General features: G+C 41.9%; 1 protein-coding gene across 2 annotated transcripts in view; it reads right to left on the bottom strand.

Moving 5' to 3' along the window:
• The window catches only part of AGMO (alkylglycerol monooxygenase), a 121,722-nt gene extending 103,741 nt beyond the window's left edge, over nt 1-17,981 (bottom strand). For both annotated transcript variants that reach the window (XM_035130284.2, XM_035130283.2), the window contains exons 1-3: nt 17,571-17,981; nt 14,087-14,214; nt 7,187-7,338 (exon numbers count right to left, since the gene is read on the bottom strand). In XM_035130284.2, the coding sequence (XP_034986175.1) occupies nt 7,187-7,338; nt 14,087-14,214; nt 17,571-17,705 (415 nt within the window). In that variant the 5' untranslated portion in view covers nt 17,706-17,981. The remainder of the gene's footprint in view (nt 1-7,186; nt 7,339-14,086; nt 14,215-17,570) is intronic.
• Nucleotides 17,982-18,363: the final 382 nt, after the last annotated feature.

Below are 18,363 nucleotides of genomic sequence, written 5' to 3'. Positions count from 1 at the left end.
GCCCTTAATCTGCACAGACATACACCTTCATCCTATTCATAGCCACTTCATGAAATTAACTAAAAATGGGTGCTTGTTTAAGGGTCTAAAGCAGGCACCCCCAAACTTCGGCCCTCCAGATGTTTTGGACTACAGTTCCCATCCTCCCCAACCACTGGTCCTGTTAGCTAGGGATCAAGGGAGTTGTAGGCCAAAACATCTGGAGGGCCGCAGTTTGGGGATGCCTGGTCTAAAGTGATTGTTTTTTGTTAAAAACACCCTCCATTTCACCTCAACACTATTTTCTACCTTCTGGATGCATCCAATCTACATGAAAAACCAGGATATGTGGCTCTCTAGGAGTTGAGAAGCTATAGTTAATATGAGTTTACACTGCTGAATAATTTACATAGGGTTGTAGTCCACTATTACCTTATAGTAGACCTACTGAAATCAATGGACCTAAATTAGTTATGCTCATTCATTTCAATGGGTCTATGATGAGTATGACTAATTTTGGATACAAACCATTACTTTTTAATATTACTTCCAATAATTTGATTGAAATGTAACCAAACAAATGGGGGGGGGGCTGAATTGGCATGGACAGGTGAGAAGTCAAGGTTTGCAGTTTGGGACATAAATAACCTGAAACATGAGAATAGACCCTAGGAAGCAAGGGGAGAGATGGCACACCTATTTCCTAATGCTGGAAAAGCACTTCTGGAAGCCAAGTCTCCAGTGAACTGAAAACAATGCACAGAGAGCGTTAAATTAGCTTCGACGGATGCAATCACCATTTCAAGACTGTGCCTCCATACTGCAAGGATTTCTTATTTGGAACCATGGTAGGTTCAGTTATAAAAATTTGCACACCTATATTTTAAAAAAGTGAGACAAACTTTCATCAAGACTACAGAGATAAAAAAAAGGTTGTGTGTGTTTACAACTTCCTGTCAGGAGACACAGGTATACCATTGTCTTCCACAATGTAACATTATCCATCTGGCCAGAAAACATCTGGATATTTATCTTAGCTCATCATTTCCTCCTGCAAGTCCAGAAATTGTCAGTTATTTCAGCTGAGATTCAGCCCAAGGGAGAAAAGAAAAAGTTACATCCTTATTTGCCCAGGTTTTATAAACTGAACTTTACCTTTTTCCCTAGGATGCCAGTAAGTATAAATATAAGTAGTCTGAAGTCTTCTTATTGTGGTTTAACTTGATGCATTTAAACTACAAGGGCCATACAACTGATGCATTTGATTTTATTATGTAGCTAAGTTTTAAAGTCCAGCACAGACAATTCAGATACTAATGCCACTTTTTAAAATAAAGGTTACATTATTTTAAATCAGGCTTAAATTATCTCCTCCCTCAAACACACACTTCTGGGGTCCACCATTCCCCTGTAAAGCACAACTTTAGCAGAGTGAATTTTCCAAATGTTCTGGTGGGGGAAGATTAAATGGCCAAGAATTTATTTTATTTAAAAACAAAGCAGAACCAAAAATACCAAGTGGGAGGCCGACTTTGCCACCACTTGAAACAGCAGCTTATGCTGCCCTCACGGTTTGAGTGTTTCTCTCCAAATCACAGAATTATAGAACTGTAGAGAGGGGGACGCGGGTGGCACTGTGGTGTAAAACACTGAGCCTTGGGATTGCCGATCGGAAGGTCAGCGGTTCAAATCCCCGCGACAGGGTGAGCTCCCATTGTTCGGTCCCAGCTCCTGCCAATCTAGCAGTTCGAAAGCACGTCAAAGTGTAAGTAGATAAATAGGTAACGCTCTGGCGGGAAGGTAAACGGCATTTCTGTGCGCTGCTCTGGTTTCGGTGTTCCATTGCGCCAGAAGTGGCTTAGTCACGCTGGCCACATGACCCGGAAAAAACTGTCTGTAGACAAACGTCGGCTCCCTCGGCCAGTAAAACGAGATGAGCGCCGCAACCCCAGAGTTGTTCACGACTGGAGTTAACTGCCAGGGGTCCTTTACCTTTTTAGAGTTAGGAGGGACCACAAGGGTCATTTAGTCCAGCGCTCTGCAATGCAAGAATCTTTTGCCCAACATGGAGCTTCTCATGTGCAACCCTAGTTTGGAAGACTCACTCTTATCGCAACTTGCCAGACATAATGACAGATTGAGGTTTGATCAAACCAGAAAGTATTCTATCAAGCTTAGCACATAAAAGGAGGGAAGGGGGGGAAGCACATAAGTACAGTGCTTGTTCCCAATCTTTCAAACTATGGTTTAAATTTCTGAACATTAGAGGATCAGAAAATGTGACCTATGAATGCAGCCTAACAAATCAGGAGGCTTACAGGTTGGGAAATTCAGATATACCCAAATAAAAGTTGACTTTTAACAGCATCACATACGGGTTAGAAATTTTCCTCAGTAATGTTGCAAAAGTTTATTTGCTCACAGGCAACTGGGGGAAGATTAGTTCATCCAATTCATATGGTGAAACATAACAATAGGCCTTAGACCAATTCTGAAAACACCAGAATGGGTCTATTCATTCTACTGGCTATTTTTTTTAAAAAAAAAAGTGAATAGTGCAGAGGAATAAATCTGTTTTATCCATTTTTATTTTTGTATCACCTAACAAACACTCCAGTATCCTGGGGAAAACACTGCCATTCTTGAACTAAAAAGCATTTTGGCACCTTTAAAATAAAAATGTTTAGTCACTGGGGAAAGGCATCACATACTGTATTTGTATCTAACCAAGCAAAAGTTACGCAAGACTAACAAGGTAACTACAGTAGATGAGAAACCTTATACTGCCACCCTCTACAGAAAGCTTTCCCACCTTTTTTAAAAGCCTCAGAATTAGGAAAGTTAAAATAGTTGGGTCTGCTAAAATTTGAAAAGCCATCTATTAAGGTTTAGGGTGTAGGGTTGCACATTAAGGTTTTTCACAATGGCTCACATGTTCAAAGTCTCTTTTCTGGTTTGTTTGGGGGTTTTTTAGCTGAAAGCAAATTACAAAAAAAAGTTCCGTTTAGTGTAACATTAATTTTAGTTTACATTGCTGCTCTTCAACAGCTTCACATGGAATGGCTTGTCATTAAAGGGCATTGCTCTCCTGCGTCCTTTGAAAGTTTGCAAAACACAAGTAGCCATTACTGTATCTTGCCAATCTCACATGGTGCTGGATGCCCCAAACTGACTAAAAACCTCCTTTTCACTGCTGTTTTCCCACTTTGCTTGCTAGTTTAATCACTAGCAAGACAGTGGTCCTCTACCTATACAACTGCCCAAAATAGAACACTTCTGGAGAACATAACTGGAGAGTTTCCTCAGCCATAGTGTAAATATGACAATTCTCTATTCTGTGTGGCTATTACGGCACGAGATTCTTGTACCTTGCTGAATTGGCACCCATCCAGTGTAGTAGTGAGCAGGCTGTTTCAGAATGAACCATGCATGCATCCTGTCACTGCATAGTTGTGTGCTTCTTTCCCTGACAGGACCTAATCTCTTTTCTCCCCACAGGTGGGAAAGCAGCTGGGGGGAGGATTTTCAGCAGACTAATGGCAGGAAGGATAGGAGTTAAAACAACCCCCCTACTGTTCTCCCTGCTCTTGATCGCAGCCTCCTCCAAGGCTGCTTTGCATTAAAGAAACAAATCATCTGGGGAAAGAATCATGCAACCGAGTGTCACATGTAGTTTGAACCTTAAAAATCGTATTGCTTGCAATGAAATGGTCTAATTATAATTTTAAAATAGGAGTTCAACAGTGTTCTCTTCAAGGGCAGTTGTTCCCCCGCCCCCAACAAAAGTGAACAGATTTTCTTTTCCTCTCTGTCAATGCAAATTTGGTGGATAGGATTATGTGCTCAGTATGAGACGTACTTTAATAGCTTTTCATAATGGAAGTCATGGACATCTTAGTGCTGCCAATACAGTTAATGTTGTTGTTGATGAAAAATATTCCCCATCTCTCTCACACCCACACAAAGAATTTGGCTACCCCTTATGATGAATATTCCCTCCCCTTAGCATTGTCTCATCTCCCATGCACTTCCTCGTCTCCCACCCACCCCTCTCTCTAAATGAAGTCTGGAGTTCCTCCCCATAGGATTGCTGTATGTCCGATCACCTCCTTCCTCTGCTGCTTAATTCAAAAACCCTCCCAGCATTGTTCTAGCCTGATTCTGACCCCATTCCTTTTTCCATCAAAAGCGTTCTCATCCGCGGCAAGAGCCACCCCACCCTTCCACTCAGTTCAACAGCCCATCATAATTTCCTACCTGTCCTTATGGTTTTAAAGTCTGCAGCAATGTTTTCCACACATCTGAGGATTTCATAATGTTTCCCCTTTGAATAGAAATCTCTATTTCCTATCATTTGAAGGAAATACAAAAGTTCACGCTAACTCCAGAAGGGTTCACCTATAAATTTTAGGCATGTTGGCCTAAAATTATTAAATAATTTATACCCTCCTTTTCAAACCAATGTTCTGGAATGGCTTACATTTAAAGAAACATGTTAAACAATGCTGGAAATCAAATAAAAAGGTAAAGGGTCCCCTGACCATAGGTCCAGTCGTGACCAACTCTGGGGTTGCACGCTCATCTCGCATTATTGGCCGAGGGAGCCGGTGTATAGCTTCCAGGTCATGTGGCCAGCATGACAAAGCCGCTTCTGGGAAACCAGAGCAGCACACGGAAACGCCGTTTACCTTCCCGCTGTAGCGGTTCCTATTTATCTACTTGCATTTTGACGTGCTTTCGAACTGCTAGGTTGGCAGGAGCTGGGACCAAGCAACGGGAGCTCACCCCGTCACAGGGATTCGAACCGCCGACCTTCTGATCAGCAAGCCCTAGGCTCAGTGGTTTAACCACAGCGCCACCTGGGTCCCGTTTTTTAGGCATGTTGGCCTAAAATTATTAAATAATGTATACCCTCCTTTTCAAACCAATGTTCTGGAATGGCTTACATTTAAAGAAACATGTTAAACAATGCTGGAAATCAAATAAGACAGTAGAAATGCACAGAGGTATTAAAAAGCAAGGTAAAAAAAAGCAAATAATGCCTGATTCCCCCCCCCAAAAAGTTTGTCAGATCTTCATGAGAAGAGAATTTCACAATTGTGATGTCACCAAGGAGAATGCCCCATTTCTGATAACTACCAATCAGATCTTTGTGAATGGATGAGCCAGAGAGCAAATCTTAAACTACATGCAAGTTCATATGTTCCACCTCACCCCAGGCCATTTTGGACTTTAAAGGTGACTGCTAGTATTTAAAATACAAACATATATAACAGCAAATTAAATGTTTATATGGCCATTCAGTTTTAGCCCCTACCTTTCATGCTCCAGGAAGGCTGCCAATCTTTCTCATTTTTAAATTAATTTCATGTGTGTGTATATATATATGTTCATTCATCTTTGCCTTGCTAATTAAAAAGAGGAAAATATTTAAGTGCAAAATTGCTCCAAAGATTAATGGAGGTAAGGGGAAGAGATTTCTTGGCAACAGCGTGGGTACCAGGCAACCAGAAGCATAATGGGCACCCCAGCTACCTAACTCAAGAAAAGAAATAAACCTTCAAATTGAACACACTCCCACACAGGCCACGCTGCTCTCATAAGATTACATCTGGCTTCACTCTTAGGGAAATGCCAATACATTTTTGAAACTTTTTACTGGTGCATTTTAATCAAGTAAATAAAGATAATGCAACAATTTAGGGGAGTTTCACAAAATATAGTGATTTTCCATACAAGTGAAGTCCTTATCTTCACAGTGGCCCATGCTGAGGTGGAAACCTACAATCGCTTTCTCCCGCTAGAAGGCCTTGAACTATCCCCTACAGCGATGGCCCAGTGTTCCCCCAAATCAAAGACCCAATCGAACTCTCCGAGTAAAGGGAACCAAACCCCTCTGAATGGAGGATAGCCCCTGACCTGATGGATTGCCCTAGATGCGAACAGCTACACTTGGTTATTCTTCGCAGTAGTTCACTCACATAGACAAACCTTATAATTCGCAGCTTCTGGCCTGCCTGTGTCTTGCCTCTGAGGTTTCAGTCTACTTGCCTACATCCAGTCATGTCTAGCCCAAAACATTTTGCTGCCTAAAAAAAACTAATGTCCCTTCCATTCCATGAACTGAAATGGAAACATGAAATGGACTGGTATGTGAATCATACTTCTAACGCTATGGAAAGGAGAACATCCTCTACTGCAGCTGAAGACAGCTGAGGGACACAAAGCTCTGTCCTTGAACATCTCACTTCATTTCACCATTCCTCAAACAAATGCAGCAGCAGCAAGACCAGCATGTGTAATAGGAGCAGAACAATGCACACATATGCCTTCTGGCATCTGACATTTGTAGCCAGGGCTGCCTGCCTCTCAACTTTCCTGTTCCAATGGTACTGTCTGTAATGCATTGGAACAGACACCCCCAAACTCAGCCCTCCAGATGTTTAGGTATTACAACTTTCATCATACCTAGCTAACAGGACCAGTGGTCAGGGATGATGGGAAGTGTAGACCCAAAACATCTGGAGGGCCGAGTTTGGGGGTGCCTGCAAGACAAGCAGCATCACTATCAGTTCAGGAGAGTGAAAACAGCCTGCAAACATGCTGAGGGGGCGTAGCAGAGGTAGACTGTTGTCACTACTTCTCCCCAGTGTCTATTGCCCGACAGAGTCACCCTGAAGGAGCGTCTCCACCCCCATCGTTTAGCCCAGACACTGAGATCCAGCACTGAGGGCCTTCTGGCGGTTCCCTCACTGCGAGAAGCAAAGCTATAGGGAACCAGGCAGAGGGCCTTTTCGGTAGTGGCACCCGCCCTGTGGAACTGCCCTGCCATTGGAGGTCAAGGAGATAGACAACTACCTGACATTTAGAAAACACCTAAAGGCAGCCCTGTTTAGGGAAGTTTTTAATCTGTGATATTTTAATGTATTTTGATATTTGTTGGAAGCCACCCAGAGTGGGGGGGAAACCCAGCCTGATGGGCAGGGTATAAATAAATAAATAATAATAATAAATACTCTGCCTACAATTACTCTGGTCCTGAGTGACAGGATGACAGTCCCCAGGGCCAAAATGGCATTCACAGTGGAGCACTTGTTAAAGAGAAGATTAATACATTCCTGGCAGCATCAACTGAGCATGCTTTCATCAGCATCCCTTGAGATACCAAATAAAAATATACAAGAAATAAAAACAAAACAAGTCTTACCATGAGCCATACGGTGGAACCAGTAGTAACCAAAATCTACTCCTAGGAATGTCAAATACCATGTCCACGGTGAGTCCCATGGCAGTTCCAGAAGTCTATAGTTGTCCCACACATAGATGTACATTGCCAGTTCAATGGTTCTAGACAAAGCTCTGAAATTTGGAAGGCATAGTTCAGAAGAAAATTTCTGAGTTCAACATGCAGCCCAATTCTATGCACATTTATTCAGAAGAAAGTTACTCTAAAGCAAGTTGAATATGGCTTACTCCCAAGTACTAGGAGATTGTTGCTTGACTCCATGCATTCAGGGTGCATTCAGTCTTCTGTGTTATTTAACATCATATGAAACTATTGGACACAGTCATATGGGGACTTGGAGGGTGGTGTTATCAGTATGCCTATGATACACAGCTCTATCTTTCCATTCCATCAGAATCAGAAAAGGCTGTGTTGGACAAGTATGTGGAGGCAGTGACAAATGAGACAGATAAAGCTCTAAATGGCTTGGGACCCAAGAACCTAAAAGATTCCTCTCAACCATTTCAAACCCCACAATCAACAAGTGAGGCCTTTTTGGCAGTGCTGCCACCTGCATTACTCAGTTGCACCACTTTTTCAGTGATGGTTCCCCATTTGTGGAATGCCCTCTCTAGTGAGTTGTAGGTCTGCATCATTACTCATGTGCAGGAGGAATTTGAAAACATTCCAATATTTGGTGGCTGAAGAATACTGTTCCTCCCTGAGATCATTTGATGGAGTACTTTTTAAACTATAATTGTTTTAGACTGTTTTAACTGACTAAGAGTGTTTTTGTTTTTGACTTGTGCATCTGTTTTCCACCCTGGGCTCCTTCAGGAGGAAAGGCAGGATATAAATTCAGTAAATATATAAATATTGTAGAAAAGCAGTGAAAGAACACTTGCTGAAGCAATAAACACAAATTCATGAGGAATGCAAAAAAAGTGAAGATAAATTATTCAAAATCAAATCAACAGGGCCCTATCAAACTGAATCTACAGAAGCAGTGACCCAATGAGCAGAGGCAATATTAAAGAGTAAAAAAATGACAAGCAAAACAAATAAATGCAGTCTGCAGTATTAGATGGCTGCTCTTGTGGTTCTGGGGTCTTAAACTGACCCCAAATCACCTGATTCATCTAGCTACAAAGAATCACTATGATCAAAGTGTGTTAACACTAAACTATTGTTTGGGAAATGCATTGGCAATGTTTCCTGGTTACAATTCCAAAAGCCAAAAAGAATTCAGAAAGAGAATGAGAGGACCCTCTTTCACCTCTGGCTGTCATAGTCCACCTGTGTCTCACTCATAGCCCTCCAACAGCTGTCCTGATTTTCCACTCAAGATATCTGTTTAACTTCACTTTGGCAGTTGATGGACCGAGAATTTCCATGCAACTTTCAATGGTAGGTGAACCTGCCATTTTCTAAGGCAAAACACCTGGAAGATGTTTAATTTTCATAAAAGTCCTGTTCTTCAGATATTGTTAAAGATGATTTTATATGACCAACCATATTTTTACAATTTATAGCATGAGGCATTCGCAAGTCTTAGCTTAAATTCTTAATCATACAGACAACTGGCGAGAAGAGAACCAATGCTAGTCTAAAGGGAACAAAAAAAAAGTATTTTCAACATCATTTCACTGCCCAGGAAATGAAAAGGGGGGGGGGAGGGGATCCAGCAACACAATGTTAACATTTATTGGCCACTATCCAGTGAATAGTTACATGGACTTAAGCACCACTGAATCAAAAGGGCTTAAGAGTGCCTGACTCTGTGTTGGATTGTGGCCACTGGATACTGTTTTCTCACTTTGGCCTTGTTAATAAAAGAAATGTAATGCTTTTGCAGCATATCCAGAAATATGAACAGATACTTTTCCTCCATTTTTATGAACTTTCATTTTGCCCTTGAGTCCTTTTTTCCATGGGTTGTAGCCAGAGTGTAAAATTCAGACTAACTGCAAAGAAATGATTTTGTTTTATTTTTAAAAGTCACGCAAGTAAATTCTGCATATTTTTCATTCATCATTGGATTACAAAAAAATGAAACATAATAGCTAGAATTGTAAAAATAATTGATTGTATCACAAAAAGCATCAGCAGTTACTTATGTCTTTTTGGATATTTTATGAAAGCCAACAACCTAGCAGTTATTTAATGCCTACTCTCTTTTTTCCAGAAACAAAAAACCTTCCACTCCCCCCTTCGATAAGGGTTTCAAGAAAAAAAATGGAGGCTAATTAAGTTGATTATTTATCTGGAACTAAACTCTTTTACGTAAATGGCACTTGCTCCAAGAAAGATGGTTAAAATCAGAAGCTCTGACAAATTTTCATTGCAAAATAGGAGGAAATTCACTAACATTCCAACTTGGCTTTAATTTCTACCTGTTTCGGAGTAATGTAGCCTTATATGTGATTCTGCAAACGCTTAGATAAATAATGTCTGAAAAATCCATAAATTGCTATCTAGTTTTGTGGAATAAAGGAAAGGGAGCTACTAGGAAACGTTGGATCTTCAAAGACTAAAATCCAGAAGATACCTTATTACACAGATAAAATATGAGATAGGAAATCCACTTATAACAAGGGGGCGCCAACCTTTTTCGATTAAGTGTGCACATTGTGAATCTTGTGTCTGCTGTGGGGCACAAAACGGCTGCCATGGAGAGCACGGCATAACACAGAATTAAAAAGACAGCCGCCCTTTAACAAATTATGCTTACCATGTTTACGTATGTTCTGCTGGTTCCGATTATGAAGCGAAATCTCGCTCTTGCACTCTCTCTCTCTCTCTCTCTCTCACACACACACACACACTGTTCTCGTCTAATAACAACAGACAGCATTCCTCAGCACAAGGGAAATATAATATTTAATAAAATGTATATACCTCTTGATTGTAAAAACAAAACAAAACCCTCAATGTGGTTTACAAAGATACAAGCTGGCCACACCAATTGAAATTGCTTAGAAGTCACCAGCACACACCATAATTAAGTCTGCAGACTTACTTTAAAATTGTAATTTACATTTCTCCATGGGAAAACGACTAGAAAATGTAAAATAACAAGATTTCCTAATGTTTTCTCTACGAAAAAGGAGGGAGAAGCAGCAGCCTTTGGAAACCTCAGGTTGAAAAAGGAAAAGAGCTTGCCTGCAATCTAAAATCCCCTCTTTATTTTTTGGAAAGTTGCCAGCTCTTGAGCTGACAACCAATTTATTACTCTGTCAACCAACTTATTAGAGTTGACACAAATCGAGTTGAAATATGCTTGACATGCTAGAGTCAGGGCTTTTTCTCCCTTTTCACACTCCAATACAAAGCCAAACTTTCCGCAAGGTGGCGGAAAGGGGAAGGAAGGAGCGGGAGTTCTATTCCCTGACTTCGCTCAGGAAGACAAATATGATCCACTTCTACCCTCAATATGCAAAACTGGCTATAAAGTAACCTTAGGCTAAGAGCAATTCACAAAAATTGCAGTTTTGAAGACTATTAGCAGACCCTAGTAAATGCTTCCTTATTGTTATTTTAAATCTGTGCTGTTTCCCTTAAAAATAAAAAAGCTCCAACCAGCACAAAAGTATGTACCAATTTTTTCAATGGGATATACTCCAAAGTAAGTGTATAAAGAATTGCAGCCCTTATAGGTTAAATGAATTTCAGCTATTTAAAAAATGAATATGGAACAGCTGCATAATTTTAAAGGTTATCAACAAAGGAAGATGTAGAATCACACATAATAAAAATTCCAATAGGAATCTCCCCTCTTTCTGTAGTCAATACAGTGTGGAGAGTTATATTAAATTGACAGCATTAACTATATCTTGTTCTGGTTTTAGAAATGGAAATCTTCATTGCAGGCATGGCTAAAAAAACCAATATTAAGTGTACAGGCTATATACAAAAGTATATTGGCAAACCAACTGAAAAGTATTTTCTGACACTTCATTGCAGGCTGCAATCCTTTATTTTTCCATGGAAGTTCATTCCTTTCAAATAAATGAGACTTGAGTTTAGGAGTTATTGTGAACATTTAATTGTACTTCTTAATTTCATGGGGGGGAAATTAACCAATATAAGAAATAATGCATGAACTGTAGGTGATATTCATATCTAGCATATATATACCAGTAGTTATTTCAGGAGAAATGATTATTGTTTTGCTTGGTTCACTGAAAACTTTTCAAGACTTAATGCAAGTTTTATTTGTAATTTTTTTAGTGTCTAGGTTTTCAGAACTATCTACAAGCAAGAATTTGATATGATTGGCAACCCTCTACTTACAGAAGGGAACAGCTTCATCGAGTTCAGTGAGACTTATTCACAAGAACTGAGCTTGAAGGTTTCAATCCCAAGTTTCCATTTCTAAAGTGATTTTAACAAACTTTAAAGTTTTACATTTACATGAATTTTAAATGTCTCTTATATTATCCTTAAGCAATTTACTATGCTTCTTTGTTTTTGTTCAATTCTTACTTGGAAGCAATTCCCACTGTGTCCAATAGACCTTACTTACTATAAGTTTTTAGGATTGCAGCCGCAATATTCTTCCCCCTTTTAAGAGAATTTAAAAGTTGCCTTACATACAGTACTTAAATTTTAAATCCATGGCTTCAAGTTTCTTCACAGCAACTAAAAAGGTATTCTGATTATATGTCTGAAGATCTGTTCCAACCACAGTTTTGATGTATTGCAAGTCACCATTTTAATACTAATCACATGCTTTCCGAGGAAGTGGGAAACTTTCTCCTGTTAGCCGAGAAGATGAAAATTAGTCCCTAGGAGAGGATATCATCAATAGTGCGTTAATCTAACCCTCAGCTGTTAATGATTTACACTACTATTTCCCCAGATACAGTGAACTCTGCTGAAATATTATTTTAACAGTTTCTGTCAAACTTCCTTACTATGTATTTGTTGCCGGGGGCGGGGGGGGGGAGGAGGCTGCCTGAAGCTCTAATGGAAGGAACTTGCTATTTTTTGTTTGCTTGCTTTTTAGGATAAAAAATGACAAAGGAATGTTTTAATTTTTAATCCTGTTAGCTTTCCCCCTCTGGTATTCATAACTCATCTAGAACAAGGGATAATGTTTGGTCAACTGTTTAATACAGGGATGGGGAACTTCTGGTCCTCCAGATGTTGCTGGACTACAACTCCCGTTATCCCTAACCATTGGCCAAGCTGGCTGGGGCTGAAGGAAGCTGGAGTCCAAAAACAACTGCAGGGCCATAGGCTCCCTGTATCAAACCATGACTTGTGCATAGCAAGCACAAATCAATTTGCTGGTTCAGATGTAAGGTCAACTATGAACTAAAGTAGTAGTACCTAATTTGAACAAAGCATGCAAGGAAAGCAGCATATGGAACGTGTGCAGAGGAAGGCAACCAAGATGATCAAGGGTCTGGAAATCAAGCCTTAGGAGGGATGGTTGAGGGAGCTGGGTATGTTAACCTGGAAAAGGGGAGACTGAGAAGAGAAATTATAGTCATCTTCAAATGTCTAAAGAGTTGTCACACATGGAAGGGGCAACAAGCTTGTTTCCTCCTGCTCCGGAGACTAGGAACCAAACCAATGGATTCCAGTTACAAGAAAGGAGATTCTGACTAACCACCAGGACTTTCTGACAATAAGACTGTTCGACAGTGGAATGGATTCCTTCGGAAAGCTTTCAGCACATGCCAGAACTGCATTACTGTTGGTGCATGATTTATTTCTAGAGCAAGACCATTCCAGAAGTCAATACCATCACAAAGAAATCCCTTTTCCTCATTAATGCCGGATGGATGTCTGCAGGCTGTGGCCCAACAGGAGGCCTCTGTAGATGAACTTAGTGACTAGACAGATATGTGTTGGAAGAAGGTGTTTGCTCAGATAACCCGGGCCCTAGTTATTTAGGGTCTTTTAAGTTAATATCTTAAACAAGTAAAAACCTTAAACCTTAAACTAGGGTCAGCTGCAAATCTGGACACTGGTACAGTTCTTTTAACAATGGTGTTACATGGCCATGGCCAGACACATCACTCAGCAACCCAGCTGCTACATTCTGCACTAACTGCAGCTTCAAATATTCAGGGAAGCCCCGCATAGACTATTGCAGTAATATAGTCTCAAGGATACCAATGCAGCCAGTTCATTGTAGCCAAAGTTGATAAAAAGCAGCCCTCACCATTGCAACCACAGGAGCTTCCAGCAACAACGATGGATCCCCCATGGCAGGCATTTTGTGTCATGCCATGTCCTCCATGATAGCCATGTTGTGACTGGCAATCACAGCACTTTCTCAAAATTCAAAATGTGCCCAATGGTCCAAAAAGGTTATCAACCCCTGATTTAGTCTAGCCTATTTAGTCGTTTACAAATACTTTCAGATGCAGATGTGGCAAACCAGTTCCTGCAAAACTGCATATTGTATTAACAGTTGCATGCCTCAATGGCCTAGTCTGTATGTTACATTAACCCATAATAAAATAAACTTTGGTTTAATGTGCTCACTGCTTAAGCAGTAGGTGCTTCGCTCCTTCCACACTCCTGGCGCTGCTGCGCTGCCAAGAAGCAAACTATGGTCTGGCTTAACACTACATCCAAACACAGGCTCATAGTTTGTTTCTGTCCAAACAAAACATGAGCAGTAGTCAAGGTCTGTTTTTAGCGTACGACAAGTGGAGAAGAATAAACCACAAGCCTAGCTTTGGATTGTTTCCTTGCAGTGCAGTGGCAGCAGCAGGAGAAGCTAAATGCCTACAATTTCACACTGTACTTTCACATCCAACCCAAGCTACTAGCTTTTTTGTGTTAGTGAAGGTAGTATTTGCTATAGGGGATTATTTCCCCCTAAACATGAATCAGCCAAACAACGCAACTGAGAGGACTCACTCTGGAAGTCGAGACAGGACCCCTGCAGAGAGACACGCTATGCTGTCATTGACCCGAGCTGATGATCCCTTCTGAGCCCACTTAACAATAAACTCTAGAAGAATCAGGGTAATGAACCATGGAGTTGCCTAAAATGAAAAAGAAACACAAAAACAAGATAGTCAATAATAAAAGACAACAGAGTGCTTATTTTCTAGTAAAGATTTAAACTTGAAAACACATTATTTTTGCTATCATCGCATCTGCATATTGTAAAAATGACATGCTTGGATAAGCATTACACATTCTTACAAGTGATGATGACAACACAATTCTGTTCTCTTTTGTTTAGGAACACATCCCATTCAACTCGGTCTAATTTACGCTCAAGTTAGCATCATAAAGGATCATATATAAGCTACCTCTGTGCCATGTAGTTTTGCAGGAATATTGTTGTTGGTTGATTTTTTTAAATTTTGTATTACATCAAAAACTCAGTAACAATGTATTTTCAGTACAGACAATTCACACATATAGCTGAGTCATCTAGAGACAGGAGATCAAGTGGAGTGTCTGAATGTGTGAAACCAATCCTAACTTGAACATGACATTTATGAAGCAAATGGTATTTTAAAAACATGTCAACTTTCAATATTTTACACTGTTAAAAACTCCTCTGAAGCAAAAGACTTTATCGGTGTATTGTTTCTGAATCAACTGTATTTAGAGCTGGTGGTTCATAGGTACTTCAGTTATTCCACACTGCAAGCTATACTGCTGAGGCTGAGTAGACTCAGGGATCTAATTTTCCACAAAAGTTCATAGCAGATGTAGAATTTAGGTTCCCATATCCAAATCTCATTCTAGGAGAGGAGAGGATCATACATGATGCTATCACTCCCAACGGCCACACTCTCAACTCAATGTGCGTATAGATCCTACTATTCATATATTTCACGTTTTCTAGTGACTAAGAACCCTGGAAAAGCAGGTTTGAATTTACAAATAGGCCATTGATCCAGCTCACCCACTGTTGGGTGGCGTATGACTGGCAGCAGCTTCCCAAGATCTCAGACAGGGAACTTTCCCAAGCCCTTACCCTTTAACATTTTTTTCTCCTTTCATGGGGAAACTGAATCCCCATTGCAGAATGTCATTCCTGAACTAGGACTGGTGTAGATAAATGATATAGTGAGATGAGAGAGCAAGCTATCTGGTGAGCAGGGGTGGATGGGAAGATCACTACCTTCTCCTACTCATCAGATCAACCTGCAGGGGGATGTGGTAAGGTGGATGAAGTCTGCCTGCATGTTGCATGTTGCATGAAAGAGAAAACATCTGCATGTGACCACCCTTTCTGCTCTGTGCCTGCCTGTGTGTGTGCAGTGTGCAGTGCAGTGTGCATATGTGTACACACACATGTGTTGCCCATGCAGCGCTTCAAAAAGATATCCTCCATTCCTCATACATCTCTTGGGCCAAGAGAATGTTAGCTACTACTACTTTAAGTAACCATGTCAGGATCTAGAGACATTAATGTAAATCATGTGTTCTACTACTATGGGACCTTATCTATAGCCCGTTTCAATCTGAAAAGTGCTTCTATTTCAGGGCAACAACAGTACATAAAAGTGCAACTGTATATGAATATACAGCAATTAGCATTGCTTCCCACCTGGGGATGTAATTGCAAACCAATAGTCCAATCTTATCGGTGGGCTAGTCCTAAACTACTGTAACTTTTATTCAGAGCAGACCCACTGAAATTAATGGTCATGACTTATGCCCATTAATTTCAGTGGGTCTACTCCAAGTAAAGATTAACTTTACCCAGGCTTTTGACACTTGAGATATAAATATTTTAGGACCTACCTTATTTCTGTGCTTGTAATTTGTTTTAAAGCAGGGACATCCAACTCCCAATAGACTGTGATCTACTCACAGTGTAAAAAAACTGGTAGTGATCTACCCATTGTTGTTGGATGGATCAAAGTTGTTGAGCTTTTTGGGGGAAGCCAAGGTGGTTGAGCTTTTTTTAGGGAGCAAATGAATGAATGGAACTGAATATATGAATGAATGGAACTAAATGAGCATTGTGATATACACAGAACATAATCAAAAGTTGATTATATAAAACAGTTGAGGGTCCTGAATCCCCAGTCCGGTAGTGGAACTTAATCTGATGGCCCACTTTTTTTGCTAGGAAGCAAAAGTTGCTGAGCTTTTTTGGAAAGCCCAAGTTGTAGAGCTTTTTTTTGGGGGGGGTAGGTCACTGAGTGGCCAGAGATCTACCAGGAACACCCTATGATCTACCAATAGATCACGATCTACCTGTTGGACGTGCCTGTTTTAAAGTATTTTTAATGTTGTGTTTTAATGTTGTATCCTGGGACTTTGGGGTGAAGGCGAGGTAAACAGTAATAATACTTTCTCCCCAGCATTCACTCAACACTTGGTATTAAAATGCCAGTCCATGTTTGTTTCCCCATTTTATTTGGGCTTCCTCAGAATTTCCTAGATCATTCTTATTGAAACCTGGTGCCAACCAGCTCTCTGCAACGTTAAGCTCCAATTCATTTCAGGCCACAGTCAGGGCCTGGAACACAGGAAGCTGCCTTAGGCCCAGTCAGAAGAGTGGGTTGCCTAGCATGGGCGAAGCCATTGAAAAGCATTCAAAGTACTCAAATAACTGAGGTTTTCCCCCCAACCAACCAAACATTACGGGGTGGTGGTGGTATTTTTTTACCTGTGATTTCCCCACAAAACGTCGTCAACTTTAGGGGGTGACCCGACTGTCTTCCTCAACAAAAATCCTGGCTACACCCATGCTGCCTACGGTATATCAGTATTGTCTGCCCTGTTCAAAGGTTTCGGACATGGGAGTCTCTCCCAGTCCCTACCTGGAGATGCCGAGGACTGAACCTGGGGCCTTTTTACATGCAAAGTGTGTACCATAGGCACCGGTGCCAACTTGAATAAAATACTGGGGGGGGGCACGTAATCCCCACCCTGAAAAATAGATAAGACACCATGTGAACAGCAATGCCCAGGGCTCCCCCCCTGCACCATTTTTTTCTGGAAGGCGCCATTGCCATTCTAAGGGAACAAGGGAGAAATCTGGACCCTCTTTTTCTAGGAAAATGGTGCTGGCGATGTCCATTAATTGGGGTGGGGGGCTCAAATATTTTATTGGGGGGGGCAAAGACACATAGGTCCCCTGGCTCCTAGGGCCCCAGGGCTGCCCCACACGAAACAGAACAGTTCCGCCAGCACTCCCCCCCAAAAAAGCCTTTTTTCCTCCTCAACCCTGAGGAGGAAGCCCAAGAGCAGTTTCCAGGACGTGTGTTCCACAGCCCAAAACACAGCAGGCCACCGCCGTTGCTGCCTTGGGGTTCGAGCGTAGTGGGGGGAGGGGAAGAGATGGGCAGCAGTTAATCCCCCTCAGGTAAAAAAGCCAAGCGAGGCCGAGGCCGCCGCCTTCTCCTCCGGGCTGCGCTTGGCTCACCTTGTCCACGTAATCGGGCACCTCCTCGACGGCGCGGAAGGAGCTCTCGTTGGGCGTGAGGGCGTAGAAGAGGCCGCGGAGCTGCTGGGAGGCGGGGAGCGCCCGCTGAGGGGCGGCGGGCGAAGAAGCCGCCATAGCTTGGCTGCGCTCGCCTTGTTTGTGCAGCTGCTGCTGACAACGACGCCGACCGCCTTTTCCCCCCTCTCTCTCTCTCCTGAGGAGAGGCGCGAGCCCACGGCAAAGAGCAGAGAGGATATTAGCCCGGCGCTCCCTTCTTTCCTTCAGGGGAAAGTTCAACTTATTGTGGGTGGGGAGGAGAGAGAGCGTCTTTCCTCGCTGGCCTTTGGGGATAGTTTCAAGGCCGCAGCCAGCGCGCTCCCTACGCCACCGGTTTAGGCAAACAACCTGTGGGAAGTAGATCGATGAACTGCGCGAGTTAAGCGAGCTCTGCGGCTTCTCGAACCAGGCCAGCAGCGAGTGACCCATTAGTTTAGGGGCGGATCCGTATCTCGTTAACGAAAGTTTACCGCCACCCTCGCTTTCTTGCTGCGAGGTTGCAGCGGGATTGCCCAGGTTCCTCCCGGGAAACTAGGCACAAGGGAGGCGAGGGACGGCTTCTCTGACACACCTGAACAACTTTTCAGTCTTCTTTGGAGGGGCGCGCAGCAGCAGCATCACTTTTTGTTCTGCCACCCACGCTGGCCTTCCAGGCACATACATACTTCTTTGGGAATCACTCGTAGCTGAGTAAGATTGTCTTCCATAAACACGGTTTTAACAATGACTGTTGAGG

The sequence above is a fragment of the Zootoca vivipara genome, chromosome 12, assembly GCF_963506605.1.
Source record: "Zootoca vivipara chromosome 12, rZooViv1.1, whole genome shotgun sequence".
Lineage (NCBI taxonomy): Eukaryota > Metazoa > Chordata > Lepidosauria > Squamata > Lacertidae > Zootoca > Zootoca vivipara.
The sequence above is the reverse complement of the archived record's forward strand: the minus strand, read 5'-3'. Positions and strand labels throughout refer to the sequence as shown.